The sequence below is a fragment of the Trichechus manatus genome, unplaced genomic scaffold, assembly GCF_000243295.1.
Source record: "Trichechus manatus latirostris isolate Lorelei unplaced genomic scaffold, TriManLat1.0 scaffold00148, whole genome shotgun sequence".
Taxonomy (NCBI): domain Eukaryota; kingdom Metazoa; phylum Chordata; class Mammalia; order Sirenia; family Trichechidae; genus Trichechus; species Trichechus manatus.
In genome coordinates this window covers 2,294,675-2,315,948 of record NW_004444084.1, presented here as the reverse complement: position 1 = coordinate 2,315,948, position 21,274 = coordinate 2,294,675, and the positions used below count along the sequence as shown (strand labels likewise).

The following is a 21,274-nucleotide window of genomic DNA, read 5'->3' as shown; positions in this document are numbered from 1 at the left end:
GCAGTTTGAATCCACCAGCTGCTCCTTGGAAACCTGATGGGGCAGTTCTACTCTGTCCTATAGGGTTGCTATGAGTTGGAATCTACTTGATGGCAATGAGTTTGGTTTTTTGGTTTCTTTTCTACAGACTAAATACTGAACTCTCTAGAAAGGCATAAGCCCTCCAAGAGCTACACCCTGATTATCCTTGGGCCACATCTCTCATTTTAGCTCATTTTCTAGTCATACTGAACTGCTTATAGATTTCCCCATACACACAATCTATTTCATGCATCACTGCGTTTGCTTCAACTGTTCTGTCTGCCTGGAAGCCACCTCCCCTTCTACCTCCCTGCCTAGGAAACTCCTACTCAACTTTCAGACTGGGGTCAGTTATCACTTCCTCTATGAATTATTTTCTGGCACTTTTGCTAGAGTTGGTGATTCCTCTTTGTTTAATGCAACTGATCCCTGTGCAGGCTTCTATCAGGGTACTTATGGCACTTGGATTGCTCTTAATTATTTATCTATATATTTATTCCCAACTATAAGACCTGTTGGGGGCATTAATAGCACCCAACATGAATTGAATGCCTACCATGTGCCAGGCATTTCACATTTTTTGTCATTCAATCCCGTAACTCTATGATGTAGGTACTACTTTTATCTCCATTTTGTAGATGAAGAAACAGACAGAGAGATGATCCAGATCACCAGATGATTGCTGGTAGAGTCGAGATTAATGCCACAGTTCTCTTACTCCTGCCCACACTGTTTACCGCCAAACTCTATGCTTTCTCTTGAGTGTCAAGGGTTTAGCACAGAGCGTGACACATAAACATGCCCTGTAAATGTAGGTTGAATATGATGGTTTTGTAATGAAAAAAATGTCTTTTTAATTTAAGACATTAAAAAATAAGATTTTGGACACTCCTTCACCTTTCTTACTTTAACTACTTACTATTTATTTTCCTATACTGACTAATCCTTAAATAAAAGGGACCATTTCCAATGCTCCTGGAACATCCAGGAAGGAGATAATGTGAAAGATTGTGCCCTACATTGCAGCAATGATGCCTCCAGTATATCTGGTTAGAAAAAATGATTTTTGGGTGGTAACATGTTTGAAAAGAGGTGAGATCTGTAGATTTAAAAATTAGTTTGCATAAAATTCCGAAAACATTGACTATTTCTCTCAAAGATTGGTGGAGTTGATGGTACCCCCACAATACCCAGAAACTCCTTGGTATAGTCACTGCTTTGCTATTGGTGGGTGAGGGAGAACATCTAAAAGGGGAAAATAATCATAAGTGGTGGAAGTAGTGTAGAGGAAGAAACACTGGCTGGATTATTGAGGCTTGCTAGAAAGAGGAAAGGAAGGAACAAAAGTAAATGGATGTATGGGGAAGTAACCCAAGCAGGTAATGTTTAACTAATATGTTATTTGATGATATAACATGTAATAGCATCCTCATGGTAGATACCCCTTTCTGGGTTTCACTTTGTGGTTCTGTGGCTCCTCCCCATAAATTACTACCATGCTGACATGTAGATTCTCACTCTTAGGACCTATATCCACCTGTCCCCAAGTGAACCCTGAGTTTTCAGTAGAGGAAGTTCCTCAGTAGTTTTCTCAGAGCATTTCATTTACTGAAACTAGGCCCAAAACCTAGGAGTTTGTGGGGAATTTCTCTAGCAACAAGCGTATCCAGAGACTTTTTCTTTGTACATTATTTGTATCACAGCCTGAACTAGCATGAGGACTAAAGAAGAACTTGAGAAATGACCAAGGGTATAAGACCCAACACACTATTGGTAGAAGTCAAATATAGTAAAATTCTAGGTCTATAATTTGGGGCTTATGGCCCTCTGTGTTATTGAATGTGGCCATGTGCTTACCTACAAAACTTCATTTATCTCCTTTTTACCCTTTCTTCCCATCTTCCTCCTTAGGATAGACAGGTAATGACTGAAGCTCCACTGGCCACCTCTAAATGTAAGGCAACCATGAGAGTGGAAGTCACACATTAAGAATAGTGGAGCAAAATATCAGAAGGAACTTGGGTCCCCAATGACCACGGACCCCAATGACCATGGGACTCAAATCAGACTTTTTATATATATGAAAAAAGCAAATACTTGCGTGTTTAAGCCACAATTATTTTTTAGGACTCTGTTACTAGCAGCTGAATGCAATATCTAACCAATACAGGGCTTCACACAGCAATAAGATATCATACACATGAGGCACAGTGTGCAGACTACAGAAGGCCTTATTAGTAGGGCTGACCCAATAGCTTTTTCTGACCTTTCAAGCTGTAAGTCAGGGTTGTTTCTTATTCCTTAGTGCATAAACAAGTGTGTGTGTTGGAGTGTGTGAAGTAGGAAAGTTGTATTGCCAAAAGGTTTATCTATGTTTTGCCAAAAGCAGGAACTTCAGCCTTCAGCCCAATGTCAGGACCCTTCTGTATTTAAAAAAGAAATTCCAATTCAGTCTAGCTCTGAGACTGGATTCACACTCAGAGGAATAGAGAGGTTTAAGCAATCATTTGTTAATTATTACAACATTTTAAACAATTATTTGTTATTACTCCATCAGTTTCTACTCTCTCTAAAGAGTTACTCTTTTTTTTTTTTTTTAAGAGTTACTGTGTTTGAGTACCTGCTATGTGATAGGCACTGCGCTACGTGTCTACATGCATTATTTCATTCAATAGTCTCAACAGCCTGGGAAGGTTAACATTATATTTGGAAACCCTGGTGGCATAGTAGTTAAGAGTTTGGCTGCTAACCAAAAGGTCAGCAGTTTGAATCCACTAGGCACCCCTGAAAACCCTATGGGGCAGTTCTACTTTGTCCTATAGGGTTGCTATGAGCCGGAATAAACTCGACGGCAACAGGTTTGTTTTTTAGTTCTAATGCTTTACGTGTACTTAATCTTCACAATCATATGAGGTAGATATTGTTGTTAATCCCATTTTACAGAGGAAAGGACTGAGGTGCTGACCTTGCCCAAGGTCTCACCAGCTACTGAATGTTAGAACTCAAACCAAAGCCATTGCCATGAGTTGATTCTAACTCATAGTGACCCTATAGGACAGAGTAGAACTGCCCCATAGGATTCCCAAGGAGCAGCTGGTGGATTCAAACTGCTGAGCTTTTGGTTAGCAGCCGAGCTCTTAACCACCGCACCACCAGGGCTCCATTTAGGGGCATTAGGGATCATTAAAATCAGAGAATCCTTTCTCCTCAAGTCTCAAATTTACAGAGACTTCTAAACCTCTGCCCTTACCAAGCCTCTTGTTTCAGCTGTTAAGTCTCAATCCTGCCTGGCTGTAGGTATGTGCTGTACCTACACTGTACAGGCACTGGCAGGCAATGGATTTAGTCCAAAGATGAAGAGATAAATGGAGAAGAGAGAAAATAGAAGAGTGGGTATTCACCCCAGTGAGAATCAGGTTGTGATCAATCTTTGAGAAAAATCAACTGAATAATTATAATAATGATAATATAAACACCCACAGACTCTCATACAAGTATTTCTCAATCTCATTTTCTGAAAACCCACAGTGGGAATCATATTTCTCAATACCCATCTTCTTGTACATCAGCACTGTGATTTTAGTAACCTTATCTTGAAGAACTTTGAAAAATCATACTCAGCCAAGCAGATAGTAGGTCCTCAATAAATGGTGCAATTACTATTACTATGTTTCAGAATGGAAGCTCTGGGAGAGAAAATAGTTTTACACACTGGACTGGAAGTAACAACTCATGGCACCACATGATACTTTGAGCAATGCTACCAGGTCTCTCAGGAGCCCAGAGGAGTTAGGGTGCCCACATTTGTTTAGTATTCGTTTTTTACAAAATAAACTTTCCTTCTCATGAACTATATCTGTGCTCTAGTTACATTACTTTCTTGGCTCCAAATTGGGGGAGATAATATTAGTCAGACGGAAGAAGATGACAAACCTTTATTTATACGCCACACAAATGGTGATTAAAATTTGGTGATATTAAATAAAGTGAGAGTTCTCGGACTCAGGTTGGGTGTTCTTCTGCTTCCAGCTAGACCCTGTCATGGACTGATGGTGTTTAGCATAATCATTTGCTTAGAATCTGTGTTTGCTTCCTTCTTCTGAAGTCCAGGGAAATAGAAATTTTGAAGTCCAGGGAAATAGCCAGGGAAGAGAACTGAGAATGTGGGGAATAAAGGAGTGGGCTGAGGAGATGTGCAGATGCAGAGCTGGTCTCTGGAGGAGCTAGGCAAAGAGCTGCACTCATTCCTCACCATAGGCCAATTAAGGATAGAAATTGAGTAGGGGTGATATGAGGTATGATCCTGTGCGCAGAGATTGGATGGCAGGTGACAGCTTATTCAGATCTGCTTATAATACCCTCTGGAAGGACAGTTGTGGAAATTATATGTGGTTTCCTTTGGTTTAGAAGAGTCTTCGTGTTGTAGCTAGACACAAGGACTTAGCAAAAGGCCTTTCCTTTCAGGAGAACTTTCCTCCAAAGAGCCCCACAGTTTTGACCATACACACTTTGCACAGATCATAGAGTGTTCTGAAATGCATTAGTACTCCTATCACAGCAGAGTCAGTTCTCCCCTCAGGCATTCCTCTTGTAAAATTACATGTTTGGGGATGCTACATTCAGGGCTCTGAACTGGTTCATTCTGGTTCAAATCCCTGCTAAGAATTTGCATTTCTACCCCAGAAATACTGAATCAGAAGCTACATTTTAACAAGACTCCCAGGTTATTCTTATGTATAATAAATTTTCTGAGAACAACTGCTCTACTAGTGGTTCTCAGCATTGGTCCTTAACCAGCAGCATTAGCATCGCCTGGGAACTTGTTAGAAATGCAAATTTTCAGCAGAGGTTCAAATCAGAATGAACCAGTTTGAAGCCTTGGCTGCAGCCACTCTTTTAGGCCACTGGGGGTCCAGTTAATGAGAGTATTGACAGATCAAGATGTTTGGTGTCCTGAAGACCAAACATGGGATTATTGAGTGAATGCTTCACTTATCTTTTGGGTGGTTCAGTATCTTGAGGACAGAGTCAACAGTTCTGTAAGTGGCACCCCAATGGCCTGGAAAAGTCAATGAGCCTATACTTTCTTTGCATTCTTTTTTGCAAAAGATTTTTTTTCTTCCCATTGGATGCATCTGGACAATCAACAAGACAAAGGAGAAAAGCCATACCTGTAGTATTCATCTCCCACGAAGAAAAGGGTCTTCTGGGCATCCTTGAGATAGACAGCAGCATCTATTTGCTGCACGAACTTTGGGAACCCAAAGTCATAAATACTCCGAGGAGGGCCTTGCATTTGGAACCCTCTTGTTACCCAGTAGTGGGGACCTGAAAACATGTATTAAAGTTTACAAACACAATGTACCACTCAGTAATGCGCTTCACTCACGAGGATGCCTGTGCAGGGTCACAAACAGGGTGAGGGGACATTTGCCATGGCTCTGGCCCAATAGGAGATGTAAGTCTCTAACTATTCAATTTGGTAAAAGACTTCAAACTTTCCCTGGAGGCAAAAATGCCTTAGAAACAATAATACTGATAGAATTTTATCTTAAAATGTATCATTTTTTCAAGATACTTTTCACCTATATCTCATTTCTGTCTCATACATCTATGAGAAGAAGGGGCAAGTGACATCAACTGCTATGACTCGTACTTAAAGTCACACCAGCCTTCTACCTTTATTCCCTGAGCATCAAGAAAATATAAGCAAAAAATGCTAGTTACTGTTGGATAACTTCCATTGGCTAGCCATTGTCACAAGACATCTTTAAGGCTGACAATACTATAATTCCTTTACAAAGGAAGAAACTGAGACTAAGCGAAGTTAGATAACTTCCCAAAGTCATTCAAATAGTAGAGTTCTGGCATAGGACAAAATGAGACTAAAGGGGCACACCAGACCAAGGGCAAGGACTAGAAGGTAGGAGGGGACAGGAAAGCTGGTAATAGCGAACCCAAGGTTGAGAAGGGAGAGTACTGACATGTCATGAGTTTGGTAACCAATGCCATAAAACAATATATGTACTAACTGTTTAATGAGAAGCTAATTTGTTCTGTAAACCTTCATCTAAAGTTCAATAATAATAATAATAATAATAATAATAATAATAATAGAAGTCTGGGCCAGAGTGCGAAATCACATGTGTCCACCTCCTAAAATCACAGGTGTCCCTCCACTCCTAGCTGCCTCTGAGCATGGCATAGCAGCAAAAGCATTTTTTACATCACATTGGATTCATGTTGGCTTTTGTTAATTAGAGGCTTTCAGTAGAGAGCGCCATGTCTTTCCAAGCAGAGAAGAAGATAGAGAGCAGGTTTCTAACTCCCTGGGCACCATCACTTAGCACAGTGCCACGCTAGACTAAAAAGCCTGGATCTCAGAAAAATTTGAGTCATTGTCATTCATGCCGTTGATACAATACATAGGGGTGGCATTTTGTACCCAACCTGAGGAGAAGGAGCAACAGGAACAAGCTCCATGATCACTGAATAAACACTGATAGTGCTATATGTCACAAGCACAGTAGGATACCTTTGAAGAAGTAAGCAGTGCCCCTCTCAGCCACTTCATAAGCTGCATCCACATTAGACATAAGTTGGGGGAAAGAGCTGGTAATAGTGCTGGGCTGGATTCCTGCCATGAAGTGCACGTGCCGCCGCCAGAAAATCCTATGGGGTGTTCCAGAAGAGATCAGGGGATGGTTTAGGTTTTATATGGAACTGGGAGTGAACTGTACTGCAAGCCACGCTTTAGAGGCCATTGTTAACTGCCCTTTGACATTGTAGGGGTGGACACATCAGCCTACAATGACTGCATGTTTTGTTTGCTTTCTTTAATTTTTGCTTTGTTTTTTAGGAAGAAGAACACAATGTTTTGACCTTAGTGTACAGTTTCTTGTCCCTTTTCATTGTCTTAGCATCTCGGCAAATCTCCTTTTTTCCATTTATTTAAAGATATTCAAAATATGGAAAGAGATAGCAAGGAGATTACGTTAATGATTTATACACTTAAGCTGTGCCACCTCCTTTTCCAAATATCATTTGATAAAAATTTCCGTTTCCTATTCTGATTTTTTTAGATTAAAATCTCACAAAGATACATGTGACCCAGAAGATGAACATTATAAATATTATATAAATGGACCAAAATTTTGCGGTTGAGAGGTGCTAATTATACCCCATAAAAACAGCAAAAACATTAGCACTCATAAGTTACGGTATTGCCTATATAATTATCTATCAAAACTGTTTGCATCTGTGCACCTGATGGCTCCTTAACAGAAAATCTAGTACATATATATTAATTTTAGGCTTAGCAACTCAAAATGCTCCACCCACTTACCCAATATTATTTCCGTTAAAATGTGGCAGTATAAAAATGAGGGTACTGAACTGAAATTTCCAATGTAAATGTGGTTCATTTTGCATTTTGGAGATGAAAATCATTTTTATAAAACATGAATAGTATATTTGACTTTTTAGAAGCCTAGAACCAATGCATAAGATTATTTGTGAACTGGGGGACCATAATAAAGTTTTGACATTTAACTTTCCATTTTGTTAGTTTTAGGAACTCCCCAAATCTTCTCTTGAGTTTCCCTATTCAAAATAACAAATATTTATGGAGTACCTATTGCCAGGCACTGTGGTAGATAATCAGGAATGTAACATTGAACAAAACCCAGGCCCTGCCTTCAAAGAGCTTACAATTGAGTAGTAGAGACTGGTAAATAACTAAGCAATTATAATTCAGAATGATCAGTGCTATGAGGAGTTAAGTTTGGAATGCTCTGGAAACACAAGAGAGAGAATCCGTTGCCGTCGAGTTGATTCCGACTCATAGAACTGCCCCATAGGGTTTCCAAGGAGCAGCTAGTAGACTTGAACTGCCAACCTTTTGGTTAGCAGTCAAGCTCTTAACCATTGTGCCACCAGGGCTCCACAAGAGGGATGGTGCATTGCACTTAGAGATATAGGGAAGGCTTCCCAGATGAGGCAATTTAAGTTGATGATGAAATCTAAGAGACAGATCTGTGGAGAAGAGAGAAATATTTCTACAGGCATCATGGTGCAGAAGGACAAGCACATTGTGTCTCAGAAGACATAGGCTGGAGTTCTGACTCCACTGCTGACCATCATCTCCAAGCCTCAGTTCATCATCTCTTAAGTAGGAATAATCATACCTGGCCCATCTCATAAAAGCATTATGAAGATCAAATGAAATAATATATATGAGAGTGCATTATAAACTGTTAGGTGCCATAGAGATAGATATTGTCCATTTTTTAAATTATTGCTATCTGCCTAGGCCTTAACCACCCACTAATCAGGCACCCACCATAACAATACATAGGGTGGCAGTGGAGGGACAAGAGTCCGTTTAGGGTACACTGCCTGCCCCAGGCCTAAAACATCACAGCCTTATCTAGAACATATGTATTAACAAATGAAAAACTGAGACCTAGAAATGTTGATGGGCCCCAAGTTCATCTAGTGGTTAGGGGCAGGCAGACCCAGGATTAGACTCCAGCTGTACTGATTTTCAGAGTCCCTGGGTGGTGCAGTTAAGCAACTTACCTGCTAACTGAAAGGTTCGTGGTTTGACTCCACCTAGAGTGATCTGTTTCAGAAAAGTCAGCCTTCAAAAACCCTATGGAGCAGAATTTTACTCTGACACACATGGGGTCACCATGAGTCAGAACTGACTCAACAGCAACTGGTTTGTTTTTTTGTCTTGGTTTCCATCACATACGCTATCTTATCTCCTTGCTTATTCTCAGCCTTGGATTTTCTGGTTTTTCTTCGTTTATAACTGGCCCCCTTGCCAATCAGACCTGGCCTTTTCTGAAGGCAGGAGGCACTGGTTTCTCCTTCTTTTTTCTCTCCAGCACCACGCAACAAGCACTGGCTTGGGTGCCTAGAAGAGTTCAGCAACTACTTCCTGGATTCATTAGGAACCTGATGAGGGATCTGAAAAGCAAGTGTTTTGCAATTAATTGAACTCGATAACTAGGTATGAAATGCCTACTCAGTTCAAGTCACCGTGCATGTTTTGGCATATGAAGATTGCTAGGACATTAAGGGAAACCCTGGTGGTGTAGTGGCTAAGAGCTACATCTGTTAACCAAAAGGTTGATAGTTCGAATCCACCAGGCACTCCTTGGAAACTCTATGGGGCGGTTCTACTCTGTCTGATAGGGTCACTATGAGTTGAAATTGACTCGACAGCAACAGGTTTGGGTTTTTTTGGTAGGACATCCAAGTCTGCATTTCAGGGCCTAATAATGGTTGAGGTGAGGAAGTGGGGAAAGGGGAGGTTGGGGGAAGCAGGGAGCAGACCTTCCTCTGGTAATTAAGTTCTATCTGAATTGCATCTCCGATCTGGTGTAGCTGACTTCCAGCTGCTTTCTCCTTGGGTACCATAAAGCCAGATTTTTTTTTTTTTTTCAGTTCTCATTTAAAAATTAACAAACGACTTCAGGCAAAGTTAAACCCTATCTTTTATTTTAGGTTACATCCAACACTGATGTCCTGAATGACTCACTCTGCCAAGTAGTGAAGTGTAGTGGTTAAGAGTGCAGGTTTTTGGTTTAGAGTTCTTGGGTTCGATACTTGGCACTTTCATTTACTAACCACACGGCCTTCGGCAAATTATTAAACCTCTCTGCGCTGCGGTTTTGTTGCTGATATTATTGTACAGATTAAACTAGTCAGTCCAAGTAAAGGACTGAGGATGGTGCATGGCATGTAGTAAACCCTTAATGATGTTGAATATTATTATTATCTGTGAGAATTGGGTCTAAGAAAATTCAGTATCTTGCTTCTGATTTGAGCCCCAAATGTACTTTTGGAACTTTTTACACATAGTAGAATCTTAAATTCCTTACTGAATGAATACATATTTCTAGGGCATAGTGAGGACAAAATTAAAGTAGAGCAGTAGTTTTGCTACCTAGGATTCATTTGGCAAGATCTAGAGAAGTGCTGTTAAATATCCTACAATGCGCAGGACAGCCCAACATAACAGACTTATCTGACTCAAAATGTCAATAATGCTGAAGTTAAGAAACCCTGATTTAAGCACTGCAATGACATATTGTTAGGAAGAAAGGCCTGGCAATTTACTTCTGAAAATCAGCAAGTGAAAACCCTGTGGATCACAATGGTCCAATCCCATTGTGCACGGGGTTGCCATGAGTCTGGGGCCGACTTGACAGCAGCTAACTACAACAACATGATGTATTACATAATGTATGCATTGTAGATATAAAGTAGAAACAAGTTCTACCTATCACCTATATAAATTATCACAAACTTCAAAGAAATCTGTCATCATGAAAATTTTCAGTATCTAATGAGGTAGAAGTACTTATGATGGGAAATAAAGCAACAAAACACGTGCTCAGAGGATTTATAACCTTGAAGCAAATAGATCACAGTAACAAATGGATTCAACTTGACGAAAAGTATAGCATGTAACCTCCTAATACATTTGTAACTGAATTTAAAATACAGCTAAAAAGCTATAAGCCTCCTGGGAAAGAACAGCTGCAGGGTGTACTGGAACTGAGTCATTAAAACAGAAAGTGCATTGGATCAATAGTCCATAATCTGATCTTTGATAAGGAGAGTGAAACAATGGAGTTTATTGATGTTAGGTACCTGCTTATTAGATGTTTATCTGCACCATTTATCTTTGTGTACCCAGGAGCTAACATTGTGCCTGGTACATAGTCAGGGTTCAATAAATATTTGTTAGCTTAAAGAGAGTTGAGCAGAACTTATTTGTCCAGCAATTTTCATTATTCTCTGAAGTTTTCACTCCCTTTTACTAGAGAATCGTAACTAATTCGCCAAATTTGAGATTAGGTCACTGGTAACTTTCACCTCTACCACCCATCTGTCACTCTGTCATAGTGTTGTGGCTTGTGTGTTGCTATGATTCTGGAAGCTATGCCACTCATATCTCAAATACCAGCAGAGTCACCCATGGTGGACAGGTTTCAGTGAGCTTCCAGACTAAGACAGACTAGGAGGAAAGGCCTGGTGATCTCCTTATGAAAATGAACCAATGAAAACCCTATGGATCACAACAGAATATTGTCTTACATAGTGCTGAAAGGTGAGCCCCTTAGAGTTGGAAGGCACTCAAAATACACAGTGGCTGCAACAATGGACTCAAGCTTGCCAAGGATCGTGAAGATAGTGCAGGACTGGGCAACGTTTCATTCTGTTATGTGTGGGATTTGCCATCAGTCGGAGCCAACTAGTAACAACAACAACAACAACCTTCGCCTAGCCTCTTGGAACTTCTTGCCAGTCCTGTGAGCTCTTGGGGCAGAATTATGTGTTACTCATCCTTTTATCCCCAGACTTAGCATAGTGCCTGGCACATCTAGGCATCCAAGTTTGTTGAAGCTTTGTTTTTTACCAGTTTCACTCCCCAGTTACCCACGCTGATCCTATGTCTTTCGTTTTCAGGAGATGCCTTCACCTTCTATTTGCTGAGCTATCAAGGCAATTCAGCATGAGCTGAATGAGCACCTTTACTTCCATCCTCTTCAACTTCACACTCTCCTTCCCTCTGTCCTCTCTGTCATCCTGTTCCTTAGTTTCATGGGGGATGAGGTGTCTTTTCTTTTTGTCTTTTTGATGTTCTCAATTTAATTGCTATTTGTCTCCTTTGAGATCAGGCAGTGTGGTGCAGTGGAAGAAACAAGGGGTGCCTGAACCCTTGTTTTATCATTGAATGTGTGACCTCATGAGAGTCATTTAATTTTTCTGAGACTTGATTTCATTCTGTCAAATAAGAGTGAGAATAATAATATTGTCTGTACTTCCTGAGGTCAAAGGAGATAATGCATATGAAAGAATTTTATATGAATTCTCTACAATTATTTATAGCTACTTAAAAAGACATATTTCCTTCTACAAAGTTCTTAATTGATTAATATAAAATACAAACTTTGAGTTTATCAGTATAGATACATTGCCTTCTAAATTTATTTCATTGTTGTAACATTTTTTTGGTCACTAGAAATGGCATTGACCAAGAAGCTATTCATTCTGGAGGGTTCAGTAACCAAGATCCCTTATCTCAGAATACTTCAGAGGTCGAGTTATCAACCAGACATCATCTACCTCACTGAGCTCAAGAAAAATACAGCTTATAAAATTAAAAACCCATATGTAGATACTGGTATAGGCTAAAAATAGTCAAAGCTATGCATAGTATACTTAAATTAAGAGTGTTCATACCCATCTGAAGAGGGGCCGTGGTGGTTCTGTGGTAGAATTCTTGCCTTCCATGTGGTAGACCTGGATTTGATTCCTGGCCAATTACCTCAGTGCAGCCACCACTCATCTGTCAGTGGAGGCTTTCATGTTGCTATGATGCTGTGACCAGGTTTCATTGGAGCATCCAAACTAAGTTAGACTAAGAAGAAAGGCCAGGCAATCTACTTCTGAATCAGCCAATGAAAACCCCATGAATCACAACATTCTGATCCACAATAGGACCGGGCAGCATTTTGTTACATTATGCATGGGGACACCATGAGCTGGGGCAGACTCAACAACCACTAACAACATACCCATCTGAGGAGCCTGTGGGAATCCATATTCATAAGTTGTCACCTACGAAGATGTCAAGAGTCCTATCCTCACACACAAGGAAGGAGTTCAGAAGAAATGACAACAAGACAGGGATCTTAGTACACCTTCTTTCTCTTTGTCTGAAATTTTTAATACATTACAGAGAACAGGTCTAAGTAAACCCAAAGTCCTTTACTGACTTTCAGTGAAGAAATATTGTAACCAGAAAAGACACATCCTCAGGGAGATTGTGAAGGAGGAAGCCTTCCTCCTCACTCATGCAGAGTTTCTTCAAGCCCATGGAACCCTGGGAAACACCAGATTCCAAACATACTATCTCAGTAGTGCTTACCATTTTTATTATCCCTTTTGCCTATAGTATTTTACATCCCCCACCTCCCACCTCCTTACTGGCTCCTTTTCATGTCTTCAAACATGCCCAGGTTATTTCCCATCTTGAAAAATCCTTGTTTGAAAAAAAAAAAAAATCCTGTTTGATCCTGCTATCTCTTCCCCTTCCAGCTATTATCTTAATTTACCCTCCACTTTGTTACTAACAAGATTCTCAAATGAATGATCTATATCTACCATTTCCATTTCCTCCCACCATTTGCTCTTTAGCATGCTACAGTTGGCTTCTTTCCTGACTACTTAGTTACTGTGGTCAGTCCTCAATCCGGGGGCCTCTGCAGGATTTTATACTGTGGACCACTTTAAAAGAAAGAAAAATAAGCCCCCGCTTTTTTCTGATTTATTTGGAATTTTGTCACAGGGATTCTGTCTAGAAGACCTAGATTAAAATTCTGGCTGGAACAATAATAGTGTGGATTAAATGAGTTGATGTCTGTAAAATGCTCAGCATAACGCACAGCACGTCGTAAATAATCATGAAATGTCAGTTGTTATTATTATTATTATTGGAGTGCTGCTTCTCTCTGGCCTTTATTGAATCCTTTATCCCACTGCTGCCATTTTCTAGGTTCATTCCTTAGACTTCTCCTTTCCTTTCTCTTTATCCTCTCTTTAGAGCTGTTATGCATTCTCACATCTTAAACTGCCTCCTCCATGTGGGAGAGTCCATAAGCTATGATGCCTAACTGTGACCTACCTCTTGAGCATAGCTTATTTCTATGACACCCCATTAGAATTGTTACCATGTGACAATTCAACATGTCTAAAATTCAGTTTCTCTTCATGTGCCCAAAAAATCCTTTTGATTTTCACCTCTGTGTGGAAGATGCTATTATATGCTCAGCCTTGAGACTCAGCCTTCTTTGCCTCTTCCTTTTCCATTGTTCTCCTCACCAAGTTAGTGTATGAGTCCTGCTGATGAGTCCCTCAGAATGCTTCTTACATTCACCTGTCTCTTCAATTCCTACTTGCATAACCCTTAAAAATGTTCTTTCTTTCCATTCTATTCTAAATTATATAATATACAAAACAAACCGATGTATTTTATAAAGAATAGTATTTTGAGGTTAAAAAAAGACCATGGACAAGCCTATCAAACATGCTTAGGAAACCTAGATAGACTAGACCATTCCCCTCCTTGTGTCTGTTTACCCAACCTGCAGGCACAGGGCCTGCGAGTACATGCACAGTCCTGAGTGCCTTTCCTACTAACTCAAATGCATAAAAGTCGAAAGACATAAGTGCGTTCAAGTCAAAATTCAGTGCTTCTATTGGTAGTAACATTGCATTAAAAAAAAAAAAGTTGCTGCTGAATTGACTGACATATGGTGACCCTGTGATGTCACATGTGTCAGAGAAGAACTGTGCTCCATAGGATTTTCAGTGGTTGAGTTTTCAGAATTATATCTCTAGGCCTTTCTTCCCAGTTGCCTGTGCATGGACTTGAACCTCCAACCTTTTGGCTAGCAGCCAAATGTGTTAACTGTTTGCACCACCCAGGGACTTCACCATTGTAAAGCCAGAAGGTCTTCTGTATTAGTGATAGGACAGACTCTGGACTGGGAGTCAGAAGGCCTGGGTTGCAGTGGAGAATCTGCTGAACTGAGAGACCTGGGCCTTGTTTCCTTATCTCTAAAATGAAGGATTTGGATGTGATCATCTTTTATGTTTGCTTCATTTCTAAAATACTTTTTACTATTCTTCTGGGGTCTATAGATGATTGTAATAGTCTTGATTTTATCCTTAAAGTTATATTATATAAAACCTAGAATAATCTGAGAGATGCAAATATAATTTTGGTATGTCTGCAACTCCAGTTATTTCTCTTTTCTCTTCCCTAAGTCACTGATAAAATCTGGGATAATCTTAATATTTTATCAATAGTGTAAAGAGTAAATATATGTGAAGTAAATATGTATGTGTGCATATACAGAGATATATGCGTGTGTGTGTGTGTGTGTGTATAATGCATATATGCTTTTAAGTTAATTATTTGTTGTTGTTAGGTGCTGTTGAGTTGATTTTGATTGAATTTGTAGTCAAAATTTATTTCCCTTCAGCTAGAAGGTCACTTAAATATACCTTTATGCATTATGGAGAAGATGTGACAATCTCACAGTGACTTTAAAAGGTACTGCATTCCGTTTTGCTTTGGAAACAAACTGTGTGGTTATATCCACAGCTTGAAATGTCTCATCAACAGATTATTGTTAGTGATGGGAAATTCCAGGCTGGTGAGTGGGAAAGAACAGACTGGGAGCTCTTTCATAACCAGGTGGCCCCCAGGTTGCCATTATAGCTGTGGCTTGAAAGAATTCTTTGTTCTTTGTCCAGGCTTAACAGGACTTTGGGACTTTGGGTGGCAGTTGGTAGAGGATCAGAGCTTTAGAGTCATGGAATGCTAGCTCTGGGTGGCACCTTAGGGAGGCAGCACAGCAGGGCAGTTAAGAACAGGGGCTCTGGTGTGTGATAGTGTTGGTGTCAATCCCAGCTCCACCCTCACTAACTATACGCTCTTGAACAAGTTGCTTATCCTCTCTGTGTCTTGTAAAGAGAGAATAATAATTCATATCTCAAAGAGTTGTAAGGATTTGATAACAAAATAATTAGCATAGTAGGTACTAAATATATTTAAGTCACTATTATTATCAGACAACACCCTCATTTTACAGAGGAAGAAAAGAGGTTCAAGATCCCATGGCGAGTTAGTGGCAAATCTATGGCAAGTTAGTGCTAGAAGGAACCACTCCTCACTCTCTGTGCTTCTTCTAGGCCTTCCTAGTTCTTTGGAATACCTGCCTGACCACAATAACTCATCAAGTCTGACATGGGAGAAGATGAGGTGATGACTAAGCAGATACATATTAGTCAGTCATCTCTCCTTTTCTAATCTTTCCCCGACTTCTTTCTAAAAGTCTCTTGGATCTATGTCTCCCTTTCTATTCTGTTGCTGTCTTCAGTATTTATATTCAAGACTTTGTCAAAAGATGTATCATCGAATAGTCAATGGTGACTGCTAAATGCTCATAGTTTGATATTTAAGTAGAGGGGTTTATTTTGTTTTTTTAGAGAACAAGTATAATTGAATAGAAGGGTGTAATATCTTTAACTTCACTGCCTCCTTTGCCCCTACCACAGCCATTGAGATTTACTAAAAGAGTAAGCTAAATGCTACACCATGGCTAGCATCTGGCTTTATCACGGAATGAGTGACTCACGCTATTTCAGTGTCTGGGCTGCGTGGCATCTGACCATGTCATCCCCCAGATGAAGCTGGCATCACTTAGCACAGCATTCCAGGCTCCTCACAATCTGCCCTTGCCTACCACTTCTCATTGGCTACAATTTTGTTTCGGCTTACTTTTTGTAGATAATCAAGTCTGATTCTCCAAATACCTTACCTATTTCAAAGCCTTCATGCCATTGTATATATTTTTGATTCCCACTCCTAAAAACAAAAGAAAAAATTCATGACAACCCCATGTGTGTCAGAGTAGAAATGTGTTCCATGGGGTTTTCAATGGCTGATTTTTCAGAAGAAGATCTCAAGGCCTTTCTTCTGAGGTCCCTCTGGGTAGACTCAAACTTTCAAACCTTTTGGTTAGTAGCTGAGTACATGAACTGTTTGCATCACCCAGGGACTTCCCTGAAAACAATAGCTGCCATTATTGAGTGTTTACTCTGTGTCTGACATGTTCCTTGCCCAGGGTCACCTGACCAGTAAATGTTAGGGCCGAAATTTAAATCCATTTAATCTGATGCCAAAGTCTGGGCCTCTGAGTTCTGCTCTAAATTGCCTTTGGTAAGTGAACTCCCATTCATTCTTGAAGACTTAGTTCAAGTGTTTCTAATTACAAAAAAAAAAAAAAAATTAGACACAACCTAGATATTTATAAATATGGGATTGGTTAAATAAGTAATAGTGCATCTATTTATTGAAATAATGTATGCATATATAAAGATGCAAATTAAAATTTATCAACAAGGAAAAATGATATATTGTTGAGTGTAAAAAGTTTATAAGTTAACACAACTAGTATAATCCTATTTTTCTGGGACCCCTCCCTGACCCCTCCCCACCTTCCATGCTTACAATATATATCTCCCTACCCAGAGACAGAGTCTGGAAGGATAGGCAACAAAATAGTTAACAATGTGGTTAGTCCAGGTGGTGGAATCCTGGGTAATTTTGCTTTCTTTTTAATATTTTATTTCTCTCTCTTTTTAGAATGAGCAAAAAGTATTATAATAATGGCTTAAAGTATATGAAAAAAGTCACCTCAGTGAAGCCTCTCGGGATCTGCTTTGTCTCACCGCTCTACATTTCATATACTTGTATCAAAGCTCATGTCTCACTGTTTTACCATGCTTTTTGAATGCCCTTCTGTCTCATGTAGCTGTGAGATGTACAAAGGCAGGGGGAATATTGGTCCACTTTTATATCCCTAGCTGCTGCAACAGTGCTTGGCACCCAGTAAGAAGTCAATGAACACTTTGCAAATGAAGGAAAAAGAATAAAAAAGAAGGTCACAGATGCATATTCCTAAACTACCTCTGCCTACTCTGGTGTGATTGAATTCTGTCTGCAGTAGAGGCAGTAGAAGGAGGAATGGGGGTGAATGGTAGTAGTTTTCTCTTTTCCTCCTTGGAAGGAAGTAATTACAGTGACCATGTTACGGAGAGAGACATTAAGCTGCCTGAAAAGCCAGAATGCAGGAAGAAAAAGATTCTCTCTTCTCTATGTTATTTGACAGCTGTCAGGTAAAAAGCCAGAAGGCTTTTAAAAAAAGAAGAATTTAGGAAGAGCATTGACTTTGGAATCATCTGCCCATCTATATATCCATCTGATCATCCATCCATCCGTCTGTCTGTCCATTCGTCCGTCCATCCATCCATCCAACCATCCATTTGTCATCTATCCAACCCCCATTCAACAAGTTTTTATTGAGCATCTACTATGTACTGTCACTAGGGATACAGTGGTGGACAAAACAGACATCAGATATATCTGGACTGGTGTCCTAACCTAGCCACTTACAAAACGGTATGGCCTTGGAAAAGTTACTTGATCTCTTTAAGCTTCTTTTTTATTTATAAGTTGGGGGTTCTATTCCCTACTTCAGTCCCTAGGTGGCACAAATGGTTAAGCACTTGGCTACTAACCAAAAGGTTAGTGGTTCTAACCTGCCCAGAAGCACCTCAGAAGAAAGGCCTGGCAATCTGCTTCCGAAAGGTCACAGCCATGAAAACTCTATGGAGCAGTTCTATCTGACACACGTGAGGTCGCCATGAGTCAGAATCAACTTGACAGCAACTGTTAATCTCTACTTCCCAGTGAAAGGGATTAGAAGAAATGCTGTACATATAAGGAAAAGAGCACAGTGCCCAGAGCATAGTAGGTGCTCCACAAATGGTTGTTTTGGAAGTTTCATATCTCCCCGAAGACCCCTACCTCCCGCCCTACCGCCACACAGGACAACATTTCAACTTGATTTTCACACATAGCAGCAACAAGGACCTGTAGAGTGGTGCTTGCTTGGATGTGGAGTGGGGGCCTGGGACAAGCTGGTGGTGCAGTTTATGCTTACCGGTCCTTGAAGAAAAGTAGCTCCTTTCCCAGCATTGTCACGGCATCAAAGGACGAGCTGGAGTCACAGAGGTCAGGGATTGATGGATTATGTGCGGGGGCGTGGGGCACAGTGGGTTTTCCTGGGAATGTTTTCCGAGGTCCTAGGATTCAAAGGGACTTGGTCAAAATGGTACCAGGAATCTGAAGTCTGTACATTTCTGCTCTAGAGACGGGGGAAGCTTGTACCCTTTCGCTCTCTATGTGGTGTTGTGATAAAGGGCATGGCTGTGGATGGAAGGTCGACCTGGGTTTGAATCTCAGCTTCACTAGTGTGGTGTGGGGCAAATAATTTAACCTCTCTAAGCCTCTGTTTCCTCATTTTGTAAAATGACAGTGATAATAATAGTAGCTAATGCTAATAGTGGAGCCCTGGTGGAACAGTGGTTAAGAGCTTGGCTGCTAACCAAAAGGTTGGCAGTTTGAATCCACCAGCCACTCCTTGGAAGCCCTATGGGGCAGTTCTACTCTGCCCTATAGGGTTGCTATGAGTCAGAATTGACTCGATAGCATTGGTATTTTCTTTCTGGTTTTAATACTAATAGTGGTACCTAATAATAGTACCTAATACTAGTAATAGTGATAATAATGGCAAAATACTTAGTAGAGCCCTTGGCAAGTAGTAAAAAATTTTTAAATTTTAAGCATGGTAGTTATTATTTTATTTAGTCTCTGGGTGGTGCAAATGCTTGGCTGCTAACCAAAAATTTGGAGGTTTGAGTCCTCCCAGGGCACCTCAGAAGAAAGGCCTGGTGACCTATTTCTAAAAAAGTCAGCCATTAAAAACCCTACGGAGCACAGTTCTACTATGAGACACATGGTTTACTGGTATTATTTCATTGTTATACATAATTTCTTTGATAGCTAACTAGTGTTCCAAATTAAAGACGTACTTGAAAAATTGCCATTGATTATTTCTTTGTAATTAAGTTATTTCTTTTCAATGAGATGATAACTTTCTTGTGTGTTGATTATTTCCATATGCTTTTTGGCATCCTACCCTGTGACGTTTATGAAGACTGGAGGAATTCTTGTGGAGTTGGAGGACCTTGAAGGTATTTGCTATTTGAAGGCATCTTCTAGTGGATCCTCTTGTAAAACAAGGGCCCGCCTCCTGGGAGAGCTATCTGACTTTTCATCTCCCACTGAGTGTCTGAGGGCTATCTACCAACTACAAAGAATGAACCAAAGCTGCCTGAACCATTGCCTCTGCCAGGTCCATGCTCTTTGATAAAGCCTTTTTGTAACCGGAGGGGAGGATCAGGGAAGGAGTGAGGTGCTGGAAGGAAATAAGGTTCAGGGCCAGATAAGGGCCAGAGAAGGATGAGATCAGGGATGGAGGAGGGGTCAGCAATGGGGTGAGGACCAGAGGTTGGATGAGGCTGTGGGAAAAGACTAGAAACAAGAAATTGGCCAGATCAGAAATGTAGTGAGGGTCAGGGGTGGCATGGCAGTCAGTGATGTGTATGCTGCCTGGCAATATAAAATCATGTTTTTACATTCCGTTCACCTGTGTGATAAATGGCCATGTCAAAATATATGCCTCAGCTCCAGGCCAAGCGACAGTGGCCATCAGGATGGCGGTGATTCTCCAGTACACAAGGACCTGTAAAGTGTATGTAAGCCTTTGGGCTTGGCCCTTCTTGGTGGCCCAGGGGAATGTGTCACACTGGAGCTCGGCCACTGGGTGCTCAAGTTTATAAAATGGAGACATTGGCAGCATTGTTCCTGTCACTCAAGGGAGATGCAGAACTGGTGCCTACCTGCTCTCTGAATGGATGGAGCTGGCTGGATGCTTCTTTGAAAACATTTGTCTTTTATAGCCAAAGGTGAAAGCTGACTGTTTGCAGATACGTGTGCCCATTTCTAAACAGTCCAATGGACTCACCAACATGCAAGAAGGCATTTGGGTGATCTGGACTCTCTAGGCCTTTTCGGTTGGGAGAATGGAGAAAGGTTCTGATAAGCAGAGGCTAACTAACCAGATTTCTGCTCAGCTCCATAGATTTTTCTGCTTTTTATCCATAAAAAAAGTGTCAAGGGCTATGGATGTTTCAAGATCTCTTCTCATGGATTAATTGATTCGTTTTTCCCATATGAAACATTGGACATAGAGTTTCTTCTTGTTGTTAGCTGCCATAGAGTCAGCCCCTCACTCATGGTGACCCCACATACAATGGGATCAGATCGTTGTGATCCATAGGGTTTTTATTGGCTGATATTTGGAAATAGATCACCAGGCCTTTCTTCCTAATCCATCTTGGTCTGGAAGCTTTGCTGAAACCTGTTTGGCATCATAGAAACATGCAAGCCGCCACTGGCGGATGAGTGGTGGCTGCCCATGAGGTGCATTGGCTGGGAATTGAACCCATGTCTCCTGCATGTAAGGTGAGGATTCTACTATTATCTCACCACTTCCCCCAAAGAGTTTCTAATTATTATTTATTATATTTCAAAGAATTTAGCACTTGAAATAACATGGAATATCTTAGGATACTTGCTGTGTTTGAGCCTCAGCTTTCTCTACTACCAAATGAGAAAAAACACATCACACCCCACAGGCTTCTCATGAGAATGGCATGAAATTAAACATGTGAAAGGTTTTATAACACAAAGACA

The 21,274-nt window shown here is 40.5% G+C and overlaps 1 protein-coding gene across 1 annotated transcript in view; it reads right to left on the bottom strand.

Annotated features, from left to right (window-relative positions):
- Nucleotides 1-21,274, bottom strand: part of MMP20 (matrix metallopeptidase 20) — a 50,718-nt gene that overhangs the window by 11,134 nt on the left and 18,310 nt on the right. The window contains exons 6-8 of the mRNA XM_004385860.1: nucleotides 18,618-18,759; nucleotides 6,557-6,693; nucleotides 5,193-5,349 (exon numbers count right to left, since the gene is read on the bottom strand). Of these exons, the coding sequence (XP_004385917.1) occupies nucleotides 5,193-5,349; nucleotides 6,557-6,693; nucleotides 18,618-18,759 (436 nt within the window). The remainder of the gene's footprint in view (nucleotides 1-5,192; nucleotides 5,350-6,556; nucleotides 6,694-18,617; nucleotides 18,760-21,274) is intronic.